This window comes from Anabrus simplex, chromosome 3 (genome assembly GCF_040414725.1).
Source record: "Anabrus simplex isolate iqAnaSimp1 chromosome 3, ASM4041472v1, whole genome shotgun sequence".
Lineage (NCBI taxonomy): Eukaryota > Metazoa > Arthropoda > Insecta > Orthoptera > Tettigoniidae > Anabrus > Anabrus simplex.
The window spans coordinates 286,626,952-286,644,230 of record NC_090267.1 but is presented as its reverse complement, the minus strand read 5'-3'; the positions used below and the strand labels follow the sequence as shown (position 1 = coordinate 286,644,230).

At 36.4% G+C, this 17,279-nt stretch overlaps 1 protein-coding gene across 10 annotated transcripts in view; it reads right to left on the bottom strand.

Annotated features, from left to right (window-relative positions):
- Positions 1-17,279, bottom strand: part of Pcl (polycomb protein Pcl) — a 374,533-nt gene that overhangs the window by 179,208 nt on the left and 178,046 nt on the right. For all 10 annotated transcript variants that reach the window (XM_067143090.2, XM_067143088.2, XM_067143087.2 and 7 more), the window contains 2 exons: positions 5,259-5,459; positions 4,939-5,133 (listed from right to left, as the gene is read on the bottom strand). In XM_067143090.2, coding sequence (XP_066999191.1) covers positions 4,939-5,133; positions 5,259-5,459 — 396 coding nt within the window. The remainder of the gene's footprint in view (positions 1-4,938; positions 5,134-5,258; positions 5,460-17,279) is intronic.

The following is a 17,279-nucleotide window of genomic DNA, read 5'->3' as shown; positions in this document are numbered from 1 at the left end:
TCCACTTAAAAATTCTCGAAGAGGCTGCCGATTCAGCTCCGATCAACAGGTGAAGGAAGCAATGCATACATGGCTTGCTGCGCAAACCGAAAACCTTTTTTGCAGAGGGTATCAGAAAGCTTGTGAAACGGTGAACCATGTGCATTGAAAATCAGGGTGGCTATGTTGAAAACTGACATAAAAGAAAGTGTGCACTCTTGTCGTAATGAATTATGAACATTGATTGGAGATAATTATTGACTTGCCCTCGTACTTCACACTTAATTACACGAATAATAATCTGCGATGCTCCTTTACTATTAAAATAGAATCTTTTTTGCTATTAAATTGATTCCTTTAACAGAATGATTATTGTAAAGTGAAATAGAACACACTTTCGCAGAATTTTTATATCCGTATTGCACCATTTCATGCCCTGATCATGAGTAAAAGGAGGTATTAAAACATCTACATTTGCCATGCACCATAGTAAGATGACAGAGATTATATAGTTGAACAATGTATCTGAAGAATGTACGGACATATCGAGTTAAATAGGCCGTGATTTTGTAATAATAAAAATACGGACACTTAAATCTAAGAAGCCATGAATGTGCCGAAAAGAATGCTAATTTGGCGAATTAAATAAACCATGGTCACGAAGTATGATATACAGACCTGTAGAATCCATGCGGCCGTGATAAAAAAAGAAGCAGAATGTTTTAGATTGTTAAAATAGCAACTGAACAATTAAAAAATTACGCTGAGCATCGAAACGAGATTTTTCACGCAACATAAAAAAAATAGTCACGTAAAGAGGAAAGAAGTTTTCTACAGAGCAAGAGCAGAAGAATTAGTACATCAAATAACTTTAAAGAAAAGGATTACACCAATATCCAACGTAATATCAAGGCTGATAAGGAGGAAAATTTGAGAAAGGAGAAGAATAAAGTCGATCAGTAGCCGAAGCTTAAACTGAAAGTTGACGCGAGTCATCTAATGAAATAAGATATCGCATATACAAAGCATATTGACGAAAGGCTAATAGTTAACTAGATTACCTTATAAAGTCTGTTACTGAAAGCTATCGTTGAATTTTGGTAGAATAACCTGTTTAAAGAACTATAATTTAGATACAGGATAAAATATTGGAAGACTGTATTATGATACTAATGGTGGTGTTGAATATGTTTCTGTCACATGTAAACAACGGCCTCAACATGAATAACTAAATCTGACATGGGACTGACCACTGACGGAAGCTGCCCAGCTTGTTCTACTAGCCTGTATCTGGATGCTACTGCCAGTTTATGACGCAGCTATTGCCTGGGGCCAGCCCGCAGACCATGGATGACCGAATTGAAATCAAGCCCAGTCCAGTAACATCAGCAGATGAAAGCTAAGTTCCATGTCATGTAATTTATTCACAGTAATCATAAATGTTCAAATATTAGATGTAGTGCGTAGGTATTAGCAATATGATTTTGTGAGGGTCGTTATTTTATATCTTCAAGATTCGATTCCAATGTGCAGGATCTTCGCAAAGAAGTTACCATAATTGATTTATAACCATGGGCGTAGGTAATCTTCGAGTACGTGAATCAATGCCCTTATGTAGGAATGCTTATAGTCAATTATGGAGAGATTTTAAATGATGTTTCGACAATTACCAAAGAAAAGTGATGTGAAATAAACCAGCTGTAATGCAGAAAGAAGATTTATGTTTTCGTAAGTTATTAAGACTTGGTTATCGCTGTACCGTGATTACATGTGAGTAAATGTGAACTTATAGATATATGTATTTCTTTTTCAGAATAGTGTTATGTTTATTAGGATTGAAATTTAACCCATAAATGCATCTTTGTTGTTTGATATTGAAGTGTTGAAAAGATACGCCGCGTAGGAAGAAAGGATCGATATTTATATGGGTAAATAAGAATATGAACAACGTGTTGATGTGATTATATGAATAAATATTCGTTGGGGAACATTCGTGGTTATGAATGACGCGAAGTTATAATGTTTACGGTTAGAAATATGGAGAGAGTTATATATATTCATGATTTGTTGGTAGTAATTATGATGTGATACTAACCATTGATTATAATTGACGTGAGCGGCATTATTTTTATAGCAACATAAGATATTTTGGGGTTAATAATATATTCTTACGGTGAAATACGTCAAAGAATCCGTAGGTTGATAACCATATACAGTCTTCAGATTATAACTTCCAAATTATAAATATTTAGGAGTAAACTTGATTTCTTCTAGGAGAATTTCACACGTTGTAATGAGTATTGTTTGGTATTTGTTGTCGAAGCCATGATTTGAGAAGAGGAAGCATCATCTTAATTTAAGTCCCTGCCATTGATAAATAAATATTGACACCAACTATATTCTTTAAAATTCAATGATATAGTAACTGAACTTAGATACGAACATGAATCTCGATAGATGTAAGACTTGATAGGATGATGATAATTATCTATTATCAGACGATACCTACATTTAATTTTTAGGATGTAATATGGATATATTTGTCCAGCGACATAGTCAAACTGATTGATATTTTTTTTATGAATCAAAATATATTTAAAATAGCAATTTTGAGCTATAATTTTTGGAACTTTGCTTACACTGTAGACGTTACAATTTAAGAAGACAATCAAAAAGGGATGAAATGATATAAATTTAACGCAAATAAACATAGGGCCTAGGCATTTTTGATGGTTAAGAACTTTGATTTTAATTAATGTTAATTTATTTGCTTTTGAATTTATTTACATTTTTAATTTTCATGATACTTTAATTCCATGAATATCCAACAAGATTGTTACATAATGTGACTGATAATTACGGTTTATGAAATTATGCAAACTTTTCTTTGTTTTCATGGTGCACATAACATATTTATTTAACGGGAAGATTGATTACGCTCAACCAAAGACAATTTTGATTTATCTTTTGGAAAGGAAAGACGATTAATGTAACTGAATGTTATTTCTTCATATTAATTCATCCCAAGCAATTCATAATAATGAATAAATCAAGAATTTTTACATTTAAATTATTATTGCAATTTTTTTCATTTTTATAGTAGATAACTTTACACTGAATTCTCTTACATGAATATTTCTTGGTTGATTGAATTTGGACGATGACTTTACGTCGCACCGACACAGATAGGTCTTATGGCAACGATGGGATAGGAAAGGCCTAGGAGTTGGAAGGAAGCAGCCGTGGCCTTAATTAAGGTACAGCCCCAGCATTTGCCTGGTGTGAAAATGGGAAACCACGGAAAACCATTTTCAGGGCTGCTGATAGTGGGATTCGAACCCACTATCTCCCGGATGCAAGCTCACATCCGCGCGCCTCTACGCGCACGGCCAACTCGGTCGGTCATTGATTGATGTTAACGGATGGATGGTATTGCTGGTAAATTATACGAAAGGAAATGCGGGTTCCCAGTTGATCTCACGTTAAAAATATACATTATTGATGCATGATAATTATCCCTGAGAGGTATCGCGTGGCAGTTCGGAGAAGATTTCGATGATTATGGGAAACGTGGAATGGAGATAATTGCTTTAATCGGAACTTATATTGGTGAAATTAATTATTTATTCACCGATTCATGGAAACAAATGTAGCTGCCGACACTTAGCATAATTTCTTTTAATGCATTGATCCATTCACTTGAATCCAAGACGTGATATAGACGGGAAAGGAAAAATAGCCGGAGCATTAGATTGCTCGCCCGATATGGCGCAAGAAAGATGTTTTCCCCGAAGGATGGTGCAGAATGTTTATAGCATGGAAAGCTCCTAGGCATATGCATGGACACAAAAGGCACAATATGGATGTCTTTTAAAATATGGGCTTTTCCTTGTGTCATACTTTTTAGAGAGGTACACAGATAATGTTTAAGCTTTCAGTTATTAATTCTTCAACATGTTAGATTAATATATAGCCTACAAAGAAATTGTACAATTTGGTGTTGTTGACCACAATATTCACTTTCCTATTTACATTTTACAATTTATGACTTTCATAGAACAGTATAAAAATATAAGTATGCAATAATTGGTTAGTTTCATAAATTTGTATTTACAGTGGCATGTCTCACTTAGTTCAGTGTCCTGCTGTCTTTACATTTTATGGTAATCTATTCTAGTGTATATAAAACTATAAAATCACAATCCCTACTGCTATTACTACCATGTTTTGTTTTAAAGATAGCTAGACGCCAATATCGTAAGGATGTGAGCACTAAAAAAATTACATTGCTCCTAGATTTAGAATAATTTGTCATGGCCTGCCTTTATGTCATTTCAAAAGATATTTCTCATTCCAGGATTAATCCATTATTATTATTATTATTATTATTATTATTATTATTTAGCTTCTGGCAAGTGCAAAGTGTTAAAATAATATAAAACAAATAATAAAGTAGTAACTGAAAAAGAAAAGAAAACCCTGAATAATCAACAAAGCTCATGGCGAGTTCATAAAATAAAATCTAATTTGTCCAATTTCTGATTTCTAAAATGCTAAAAATCACCACCACTAACGAAGATAAATATGACTTCAAAAGAGAGACTATAGAACATCAGAGCATTATGATGAGCAATAAAACATGGAAGGCAGAGTATACAACATCGTAGCATTATAATGAGAAATAAGACTTGCAATGGCAGAATATAGAGCATTACAGCACTGTTGAAAGAAATGTTACTGGAGTAGACAGACTACACAGCATCAAAGCAGTATAATGAGAAATGTGACTTGAGCAGAGAGACTACAAACTAACAGAAAACCAAATGAAATTTATGGCAGACCATTTGAGGATAGAACGAAAAGCTACGGCAAAATAATAAATACAACGCTGAGTAAAGGGCACAGTAAGCACTCCAAAGTATTTTTAAGTTAGTAGATAAGGGACTATAGATAACTTACATCATATGGTAGTTTGTTCTTCTCAAAATGTGGCTTAGGTGGATCTGGACGTGATATTCCTGTAGGTGGACACATTTTGCGAGTGCTTTCTTTCTTCATTATTTTGTTCTCCCTTGCTTTGCCAGGCATATTTTCTAGACAACGCTTGCATATCCAATGAGCATCTGGTTCAGTACAATCTTTGGAAATATGAGGCTAGAATACAAAAAAAAAAAAAAAAAAAAAAAAAAAAAAAAAAAAAAAAAAAATGAAGTAAACAACAACAATGTCCTTCAATATACACCAACTTAACACACAAAAGAGAAAATACATTTACTTACTTGATGACACAGCTGGTGATATCCCCGGCCGCACTTATCACAAACAATAATCTCGTTATCTGGCTTTGGTTGAGATTTCTTGCAAATAACACACAGTATGTTAGAATCCGGCATCGATAGTTTATTAAGATCTTTGAAGGGAGACCAACTCTCAGTATTGTCCCCAAATTTCACAAGACATTTCTCTGTTACAAGATCCACCTAGATAGAAAAAATGTATATATCAAAATTTACAGTTTCACAATATTCAAACTGAAAAGCCAAATACTAATTAGAACCATAAAAAGCATAGAAGTTATGATAACAAAAAAAAAAAAAACCCTTCCTTTGGAACAATAATAATTCTAGCAACTACAATGAAATACACAGATCAAATCAAACTCCATGCAAATTCCATTGTTCTGCTTCTCAAAACAATTACCACCACAATATAAGTCCTAATACAAACACTGTCACAAACTGTCATTGTTCAACAATATTATTTTATAATTTGATGATTTATTATAAGCAGGATTTGAAGTCAGCATGGAGAAACTAATCTGTTATGCAATCATTTGAGATAGAGAGGTTTGCAGAAAGCTTATTGACTACTCAATGTGCCTCTACAACAAAATCAAAGATCATGACGCCCATTCGTTGCCTTGGAAACGTGGCTTGGGTAATACAGCATGTGCACATACACATGGTAGCTGGGCTCACGACACCCTTGATTGATCCCCAGGAGATCATCCGACGACCACAAGCAGATGAACTGTTGCAGTGTCTGCCATCTATACAAGATAATTTAGTCTTTTGGCACCCAATTTCTGCCAATTGCCAACTGACACCAATCCACTGTCATTCCGCTTACAGTGATGTTGTGAACAACAAACCTGGACTCATACAGACTGGAATTGAACTGTTTCTAGTGACGTACTCAGGTTCTCTTTGTTCACCAACGACAGCTGTGTATGTCCTGAGTTGTTGTGGTGAGGTCATATAACATCGGACATGGACTTATGTGTCTTAATTGAACAGCAACAGAAGAGTGGACAATTTTACTACATCGTTTTTACTACATCGTTTTATTATCACATTCAGACTTATGTTCAAAGCATCATACCAATTTTATGCACAATACTCACTCATCAAACTACTACGCTTTTATGTGTCACATCACATCATATTTTACTCATTTTCTTCTAGCTTTTAAGGAGAAAAGCAGTCCATCATTTGTATTTAGCCCTGCAAGATTCTTTTATGCAATATTTGTGATATGTACTTTGCCCATTTGTGATTTTTGTAGCTGATGATGACGCAATAAGCGTCGAAACCGGTGCTAATAATATAATAAATAATATGTTGAGAACATCTTATACAACACGTTTTGTATTGAAAAGGTTGAACCTTACAAGTAACAACTCTCATTATTGTTCCGTACTGAAGATGACATTAGGCATAGATATCAAGGATAATTTAATAAAAAACCACCTATTCAATACTTTCCACGTTTAATGTGGTTATTATCTACATGATTTTATGCAGACTTATTTAGGTCAGGTACATGTTTCACCCATTATTTTGGGCATCTTCAGCCTGTAAACAACCTTTAGGTCAAGGTTTGGGACCTTTTTAACCAATATAAACATACCAATATATACATTATATACAATATGTACATTATATACAATATATACAAACATTAATGAACTCTTAAGATGGGTAACATAAGTTAATACAGTTAAGTTTTTTGGTCCTAATCTATCTAATATGAAAAATGTCCAAAACTAAAATGGATCTTCTTTTTGGTAAAGAGGATTACATATCGGGGTTTATGTGACCCCTATATCTTATTATGTTCTTGACGTACCGTGTCTGTTGACAGGATGTGTCGTCAACAATAAGTGGAGATTTGAACTGATTGTTGCTTGTAGGTTGGTCAAGATTGAAAATATAGATTTAAATTAAATGTGTTTTAACTTGGCAGTTCTATTCTGGTTAACTTAAATGTTCAAAAACAAAAAAAAATGAAATGGATCTTCTTTTTTATCATAAGTCTTGAGAAAGGGTGATATTAAAACTGGAGCTTATTTGACCCATGATTTTCATTTTCATGTTCTTGACGTAACTAATATTTAAATGTGTCATGCACAAGTGGAGATTTAAAAAACCGATTGTTGTAGGTAGACTGGTCAAGAACGTTGTGAATGAAACTGTTAGCGTCTTGACTTGGGTCTCTTGTAACCTCAAGGAATTGACAAGAGTACAATATTAAGCTGTTTCATAGTTTTAGGCTGCTGCTTAATTGAGAAGGAACATCCTAGACACTTGACACAGTCTTGTATGAATATTGTTCCCGTTGATGTGTTGCTTGGTCTTTGGGAGGGATCTTAAGAATATCTGTAATGAAGTAGAAAAGTAATATTGAATTAAAAATTTAGAGCACGCGTTGTGATAAAATGTATTAAATTAACACCTCTTAACTGTAAAATGATTTACTTGTTCAATTAATACTAGATGGACCTGTCTGTTCCGGCAGCGCCTGTCTTATCAACATTTCTACTCCTGGTGTTGTACTGGTGCGGTAATGGAGGGGCAGGGCATGGAGGGAGAGTGGGGGAAGGCTGGTCTATGGGCGTGTGTGCTGTTGCCGGAGGGGAGTTTCTAGAAGCGATATGGGCGGGTTTAACTTTTGGCATGGTGGATGAAGCATTTGAGTGTGGAGATTTAAATAATTGAGGGATTTTGTTTTGATCTGAATTCACGATATTAATTAATCTAGGTGTTAATTCGTACAAAGGATTGAGATTTGAGATTTTTATTTTTATTGTAGGTTTGGTCTAAAAAGATGTGTAGATTTTCCAGTTCATTCATTAATTTCTCTTTACCTAGTTACAAATTGCCGACAACTAATGGCAACATAGAGTTCCTATGGAAGTAAAGAATAGAGGCATACTGCTAGTTTCGATCGGCCCACCGGTGATCCGAAGGTTAAATCTCCCATTCATATCGCTTCGGGTCACCCAGGGTTCGGATTGTCATCGTCTTCTTTTATGACCGCATAGGATCACTTTAGTCAGTCCATCGTTCAGGTCTCTTTGAAGGGATTATTCCGGCTCTGCGGTCCTCCCAGTACTTCTTCAGACGCTCCAATCTTCGTGCCCTTTCCTCGGTTGAAAATATGCGTGTTGTTGGTTTGTTTCGTGTAAGGGTAAAGCGGAGATTTGTATTCTTGAGTTTTGTATTCAATTTTATCTTATTTGTGGAGTTTTCTGTTGTAAGGCCTACTTCCTTCAGATCCTCTCTTACTTCTCTGATCCATTTACATCCTGCTGTGGTATTTTTTGAGATGAGATGGTGCTGTACTAGTTGTTTCAGAAGTCTCGAATCCTGCATCCTCATGATATGTCCAAGGAATCCCAGTCTTCTCTTACGCATAGTATCTGTAATAGGTCCTAGCTCTTTGTACACAACTTTGTTAGGTATTATCCGCCACTGTCCATCTTTCTGGTATTTTTTGTTGATGCAGGTTCTTCCAATCCTCCTTTCAATTTTCTGAAGTCTGTCAGTCTTTGATTGCTTATTCAGATGAAAAAATGTTTCTGCTGCATGTGTAGCTTCCAGTTATATAACTGTGTTGTAGTGTTTTATTTTTTCATTTACTGACAAACATTTATCCCCATGTTAATTTCTGCTTTAGCTAACCGACCTGTTCTTGTTTGGATTGAGATTTTTTTCATTTAGGTTATGTGTTATTACTCCTCCAGGATATTTAAATTGAGTTACTATTTTGATTATATTATCATTTATGGTAACTTCTTTTAGTTGTGTTGGATTTTGGGGCATAATTTCTGTTTTTTCAAATAATATTTTGAGGCCAATTTTATTTGCAATGTTTTGAAGTTCTGATATCTGGGTTTTTGCTTCTATTATGTCCACTGTCACTAATGCTAGATCGTCAGCGAAACCCTGGCAATATATTTTGATTTTTCGTCCAATCTTCAGTTTTGGGAGACATTTCCTAACCATTCCCTCATTACCCTCTCTAGAGCATAATTAAATAATAGTGGTGAGAGCCCATTTCCCTGCCATAGTCCAGGTTTAATTTCAAATGACTGATGTTTCACCCCTAAACTTCACTTTTGATTTGGTGTTAGCGAGTCAATTTTATCACGTTTATTAATTTGGAGTGTAGCCCAAGGTGTTTTAAACTTTTAAACAAAGATTCTCTATGGATGCAATCATAAGTTTTCTTAAAATCTACAAATGTTATCACCATATCTGTTTCTTCTCCTGTTATAGTCCATTATCAACTTAAGACTCATGATCTGATCAGGACAGCTCCTCCAGGGTCTGAAATCTCCTTGATATTCTCCCAGTTCTTTCTGAAGTTGTAAACTTATCCTATTAAGGATGATTATTGAAAATATTTTGTATGTTATGTCTAGGAGTGAGATTCACCTGTAGTTATTAGGGTCGGTTTTGTCCGATTTTTTGTGCAGTGGGTGAATGAGGGCTGTTGTCCAGTGTTCTGGCAGTTCTTCTTTAATCCAGATAGAGACAAGTTGTTGATGGAGGGCAACTTTTGCTGATCTTCCTGCATATTTCCAGATTTCCGCAAATGTCTGATCTTCTCTTGGCGCTTTGTAGTTTAATTTATTCAGTGTTTGATAGACTTATTTTATTGTGGGGGGATTGATGTTCTCTGGTGGTGTTTTTATTGGAGTGTTGGTGTCCAAATGAAAGAGTTCTGTAGGTTCCTCACAATTTAAAAGAGTGTTGAAATATTTGGCCACAATTTCTGCATTGTCTTTATTGTTACGAGCCAGCTTACCAATTTCATCCTTCATCAGTAGAGTTGGGGTGTTCATATTTTTGAAGCTCTTTTCTGAAGGCTCTGTAGTACGGTAGCCCGTTGATTGAGTTTTGTTATAGATGTAAAATATGTTCATTTGTTTTGTAAAATATATTTGTCTGATTTTGAATACATGACTGTGGAAAAAGAACAACTTGTGGAAAATCGTTTAATACTGTAAAATTTCTTATATTTTCTGTATATGAAGATATTTAGGGTTATTTAATTACTCTGCTACTTCTCCAAATTTATTTGGTTATTGTGAAAATTTTTTTGTTATGTGGATAACTGTATAATTAGCATCTGAATTTAGGGCAGTGTTCTCCCTAGGACCTTTCTAATGGGTGCACCGCCCAGCCGTTTTCACTGACCGCCCAGCTATCATAACCTAGATATCTACTAATTAGGCCTACATAATATTCCAAGTTACTTTACGTCGCACCGACACAGATACAGTAGGTCTTACGGCGACGATGGGATAGGAAAGTGCTAGGACTGGGAAGAAAGCGACCGAGGCCTTGTAAGAGTACAGCCCCAGCATTTACCTGGTGTGAAAATAGGAAACCACGGAAAACAATCTTCAATGCTGCCGACAGTGAGGTTCGAACCCACTATTTCCCGAATGCAAGCTCACAACTGCGCGCTCCTAACTCGCTCGGTGGGTCAGGTTTTTCTTCGGGTACTCCTGTTTTCTCTCATCTTTCGTTCCAGCAACACTCCATAAACATTTCATCTCATCTGTCTGCCCCAGAGGAGTGCAACAGGCTTCGGCAGCCGGCAGAGTTCCTATCATCGCCGCAAGATGGGACCTGGAAAACAGGTTGTAGGTTTTCAGTGACTGAAATATGGGATCAGGGATGGAATGAATGAGGAGACTACTTCTTCCTTCGCTGGTCCAACAACAAAGACAACAGGAACAAGCTTGGCTTTGACCAAGTGGCCAGCGGCCGGAAATGGTGAAATCGAGAAATAACCAATTCACGCACCTGCATTTCTTACATTCACCAATAGGAAGGGGTTTCATTTAGGCCAATGAGGGCCCAGAGAAAACTGATGACCAAAATACCTTTCGTAGCTTCCAGAAATTTCCTTTCTGATGCAACAGGAAATCGCTAGAATCATCTTACCAGCAAAAGCACGTGCGGCTACCCCCTGCCACAAAAGTTATTACCCTACAGTGTTCTCCCCAGAAATTTTCGTTAGCTGGGTGGCATGAATGAGTAGTCGGGCGGGGAATACTACGTAGAAAATGAATATGATAAAATTTCAACTTATTGCCCTCAGGCCATTAATAATAATATTAGACAGGTAAACATTAACTGAACATGATGGGTAGAGGCATGACTTTTTCGCATTAACGATAAGCACGACAAGAAATATTTTGAAGCAATTTTGAGATATCTTAACAAATCATATGATTAGGTTAAGGTGATTTTGTTTTCGCGAATTACAGCGAATTAAAGCGACAAGGACAGTATAAAGCTAAATTTACTTATTTTGCCATAAGTGCAAAAATGCAGCAAAATTCATGGAAAATAAAGATGTTGAAATTGTATTCCAAAATTATGTGTGTAAAGAGAAACAGAAGACAGAATAAGGATTTCTCATTTCGACAGAAGTATCTCTTCGTATTAATATTCTATTAAATCTCTTAATGGTATGGCCATAAAGGGCGAAAGCTACGGCCATGTAGCATGAAAGGGTAATTTGTTATGTAGTCTTGATAAGGGTTATATTACAGTTCTAATCAAGATTACATATGGAATAATGAATGAGTATCAAGTGTTTCTCTTTATTTATCTATCTTTCAACTAAATAATTCATAAATCTCACAAATTTAACCTTTTAAGAATAATTCTAGGAAATGATTAACGTGAAATTAAAGCGATGTGGTAAGCCCTATTTCGCGAAATAACACAAAAATGTGTTTCCTTTTCGCGAAATCGAACATAAATTAATGCGAAAATCTCATGCCTCTACTGATGGGGCTCCCAGCCCTCCGAGGTAAGCACTATTTAGTTCATGTTTTGGATTTTAACTTTCAAATGTAGTTCCTTAATTTAAATTTTCCTTACCCTCCGGAGTTTGCCCGGGATTTCTTCCATTCGCCAATTTTAATTTCAAATGAGTCTTCGCGGCTAGTCATACCCATTTCTCGTCGCCATAAGACCTATTTGTGTTGGTGTGACATAAAGCAACTAGCAAACAAAAAAAACGAAAAAAAAGCATACCCATTTTGTTTTTATTAACTATGTAGTAATTATGTAAAATTTCATTCCCCTTTTCTTGTGTTTTAATTGTGTAAAATATGTAAATTTTATATTTCCCTCAGGTTTGCCTCTAGTAGAGCTGTTTAATCTTAGCGTACTCCTGTGCAGGATGAGCTCCTTATTCTGAAGTGTTTCAGAGAAGGCAGCTACCTGATCGGGCTCGTAGTTAAGATTTTAATAATTAACACCCTTTCTGTTTCTTCTTTGTACCTTAAAATATAGGTGTGGCTTGTTAACATGTGTCCTTTTTTAAAGTATTTGGTTGAATTATTTCCGTATATTATTTTAGAATTATCGCCGTGAAACTTGTACTCTTGGTATTATTCATTTCTCTGAATTTGCTGTGTGAACCGTAACTTGCGTCATGTTATGCATCATGTAATGTTTTTATCCAGTTGTTATCATTTCAGTAAATGTAGTACTTAATTAGAATCACCGTTAATTTCGTTTTCCCGGCAACACAAATACCTTCTCATGGCCTAGGTAGGGTCCCAACCGCTTCCCATCTCACATCCTTTAGTTGTCATGTTGGCTAAACTAGTAGTTATATTCTGATATTTTCCAGTAATTATCGTGTGTGAATGTTCGATTTTATTTGATCTAATAGCAAAGTCATAATTTTTCTTAATAGTGTTTTATTATTATCATCATCATCATTATGTTTAATCTTTTTATGCTGTGTAATCCCGAAAAGGGTTACAAGTTTTATTGAATAATTCTTCAATTTATTGCAGTGTGTCCTTATGATGCTGTCTTTTTATTCTTCTTAAGACATGGGTAGTTTCTTTTCTCTGTTTTACTAAATTCTGATAGGATATTTCTGATTTTTGGGACTGATGTAATAACCATGCCTGATGTCTTTTCTCCACTGTTTCATCACATGCACTGTTCCACCATTGGTATTTTTTACATGGTTTAATTGGAGCCAGGTCTTCTGCAATTTTTTAAGGTTGTGTACTAAGTCTTCAAGTTTATCTGTGATTTTTATTTTTTCAGTTGCTTTTTGTTAATTTTCATTGTTGATCAGCTGGGTAGGATCTATTTTTCTTTTTAGTTTTAGGGGCTTGCTTTTGTTGTCTCCTCTGGGGAGCGAGTTTAATTTTTATTTTAACTACGTAGTGATCTGAATCTGTGTCTACTCCTCAGAGGAGTTTGACTTTATAGATCTCTTTGTGGTGGTATTTGTTCATGCAGATGTGAACCAGTCGCCATTCAACTTTAGTGTAGTCAGGATTTTGAGTTTTTGAGGTTTTATCTTAAAATATGTAGATTTCGAGATTAAGTTATGGTTTCTACACAGGTCAACTAGTCTCTCTCCATTTTTATTTGTTTTCTTATGTGTTGGCCATTTTCCGATGATGTCACGGTATCTTCTTTCTTTGCCTACTTGAGCACTGAAGTTGCCTATTAATAATTTTACATGATGTTTGGCGATGTTTCTATGGTCTGGTCCAATAGGTCCCAAAATTCTTCTGTTACCTCATGGGCTTTTGAGGAGTTGTTTTATCATTAGTCGGAGCATGGGCATTTATTATAGTATAGATCTTATTAGATGCCTTTAAGGTTGTTACAGAGGTGCAGAGATATGAATGTTGATGTCTATGCATGTTTTATAGACTATAAGAAAGTTTTTGATTGTGTCAGGCACAGTACGCTGATAGAGATTCTGAGATCAACAGGTATTTACTCCGGTGACTTACGTATAATCAGTAACCTGTACTGGAATCAGTTTGCAAATGTTAAAACTGATCAAGGAACTTCAGAAACTGCTTCTATCAGCAAGGGCGTCCGTCAGGTTGTGTACTGTCACCTGTGCTGTTTAACATTTACTCAGAAGCAATCTTTAAAGAAATATTGGCAGACCATGCTGGGATCAAAATTAACGGGAAAATCATCAACAACATCAGATATGCAGATGATACTGTTGTCATAGCTGATGACATGCCTGCCCTTCAGTGCATGATAACTCCTTTGTTCAGCACAGTGAAGAGTTTGGATTATATGAACCCCTCAAAGATGAAACTGATGGTGTTCTCTAAGAAGACAATTCGGAAAAATCTCACAATAAAAGATAAAATAATTGAGCAAGTGTCTTCTCTCAAATATCTGGGTACCGTCTTGGATGACCAATGTAACTCCAAACAAGAGATAATATCTAGAATTGAGCAGGCCAGGAAACAATTCATTACCATGAAGAAATTCTTTGTGAGGTCAGATCTCATTCTCCAACTACGAATTCATAAGATCTGCTGCCATATATTTTCTGTTCTCCTATATGGATGTGAAAGCTGGACTCTGGATCCAATCATAGAAAAAATTGATGCCTTCGAAATGTTTCTGTATCGCCGGGATATCCTGGGTAATGAAAATCTCAAATGCCGAGGTCCTTCGTCGGATGAAAAAGAAAAACGAACTACTGCTCACCATAAAATACAATACCTAGGTCATATCATATGAGAGGTGAGAGGTATCAGTTATTACAGCTTATTTTGAAGGAAAGATACAGGGGAAGAGATCTGTTGGGAGATGAAGAAATTCATGGCTGAAAGACCTTCGAAGATGACACTGCTGTACTTCAGAAGTGGCATTCCATTCTGCGCTGTCAAGATCAGAGCTAGACACATGGATCACCAACCTCCGCTCGGAGACGGCGTCTTAAAAGATGAAGAAGAATAAAAAGGAGGTGAGCGTTGAGAGTCGTGGAGACTGTGATTTGAATTTTTGAACTGGGTTTATTATTTTAAGGCTGACCAAAAATCCTGTTTCAAATTGTGGGTCATTCTTCATCTATCCCTTCCCGGGTATACCTTTATGAAGTCTGTATCCCTGAGATTCCAAGGCATCCTGGTCAGTGTTTCTGATTTCCTGTAATCCCATGATAAGAATTTTGTGTTGGTCCATTATGTCGGTGATAACTTTCAGTTGACCAGCTTGCATGACTGAGTTTATATTGTGTGTACAGAAGTAGGTTATCTGCTTTGGTTTGATTCTTGACTTTGTCTCGTTCGTGTATGTGGTACTGGGGTATTTTCATGCCTCTAACTTCACGGCATCTTTTAAGTGGCAACCCTCCGTATCCGAATACTGCCTTCTCTGAACTTTTAGTTCAGCCGGTGGAGTATTTCTTAAAAGACCTTCCAAGGTTGACTGTCAAGGTGTCTTAACCTATATTTTTAGGCAGGAATCGCTTGCACGGTTATAGTGAATGAAGCCTACAATGTTGCTGCCTTTAGATGGCAAGATTGTTGTTTAATACGAGGAGTACCACCCTTCTGACATCTCGTGTAACCTATTCCCTTCTACATTGCTCTCGGGTATGCAACTGTAAGTTTTCATATTTTTATTTATTGGAGTAGTTATTGATATGTTTATTGTTTCCTTCAAGTCTTTTTTTTTTTTGGGGGGGGGGGGGGGCATGGAGCCTTCACATTCTAACACCAGTGGCACAGAAAAGAAAAAGGTTTAGGACAACACTAGATCTCGGATGAATTGCTTATTATTTGGTGATCTCTCTTCAGTATGTGATGATAGCCTCGTCTTTTGTGATATTATTTCGTTACTAAGCATTAAATGATTCTTACTAGCCCAAGTCAAGGCTTGGAAGTGGAGGCCTCACCCAAACATGCTACAGACGGACCCATGGTTCCTCCACATGGGTGATACTACGGTAGTTAAGGTCAAGTGGGGCTGGTGATTGAGGTGAAGGCTCACTGCGGGGTGCTGGAACCAACACATCACTTTGCTCTATGTAGCCTGGACGAGTCGCGGGTTGGGAAAGGGGCGATCCCAACCTAGGAGGAAGGTCATGGCTGTGAACTCAGTCATGATAATGCCAAGTGGATATCATGTGAGTAGGCCTACTGAAGGGGGAACAAACCTGGCAAGATTCGGACCAGGGGCAGACCGCTGGATGGACGAATGAGGGGCGTGGTTTCCGCTACGGAGAGCCTGAGTTGCGGGAGGACAATGCCTGGCTGTATGCCTCACCACGGATGGTGAGAACGAAGCTCAAGACCCTAGAAGGGGCAAAAACCCTATGATTGATTGAAATATGGATACTTATAAAGAACCAATTTCAAAAACTTCGACATCAAGGGAAGCCATGGAAGCTCCAGTAGAACAGATCTGGGAGTAAGCCTAAGATGAAAAAATGGACACAGAAGACCCAATCAGACAGGCTGTCACCGACTCCAGGAGAGCAGACTGCTACCACAAGCAAACCAGGAACGTATGTAGAGAAAGAACTGAAGATTTCTTCACAAAAATCAAAAGATATCATATCGACAGACCACCTCGCACCAGTGCATATTACAAGGAAAGGAAGAGAGTGTGGAAGGAAGCCAAAATAGTGGCTGGGAAATTGGACGGAGATGAAGCCAAGGAACAGGGATGGTACTGAAAGTTCTACAGGCCAACCAACAACAACAAAAATTTTAATCATTCAAATTGTTTAAAATGTAAAACGGAATGGATGGCTTAAATGTTAAAAATAGTATAGGGTAATTAGATGTTCTTAAAAATCGTTGTCCATCGTTGTTTTAATAGACATAAATAATCTTAATTATTTTTAAAGTGTTAAATTTATATATTTTTATCAATGTATATTAGACATTCTTTTGTGATATACACCAGGATCAGGGCCCTGACCCACCAATGATTTATGTTAACTATTGCTGATGATGCTCACAAAGTTGAGTGAAACATGTCCAATTTGTGATTAAATGGTTTCATCCTAAATATGTGTATTGGAAAGGTGGTTCATTAATTATAATAATTTGATACTCTGAACTCCAATACGGTTGGAAAATGAGATTTATAACTTGTAACAAAGTTCAAATCCGAGGCTATTGATGTGGCTCTTATACAAGAGCCATGGGTAGTTAACCCTTTAAGTTTCTTTGGGATATATTCTTCCCA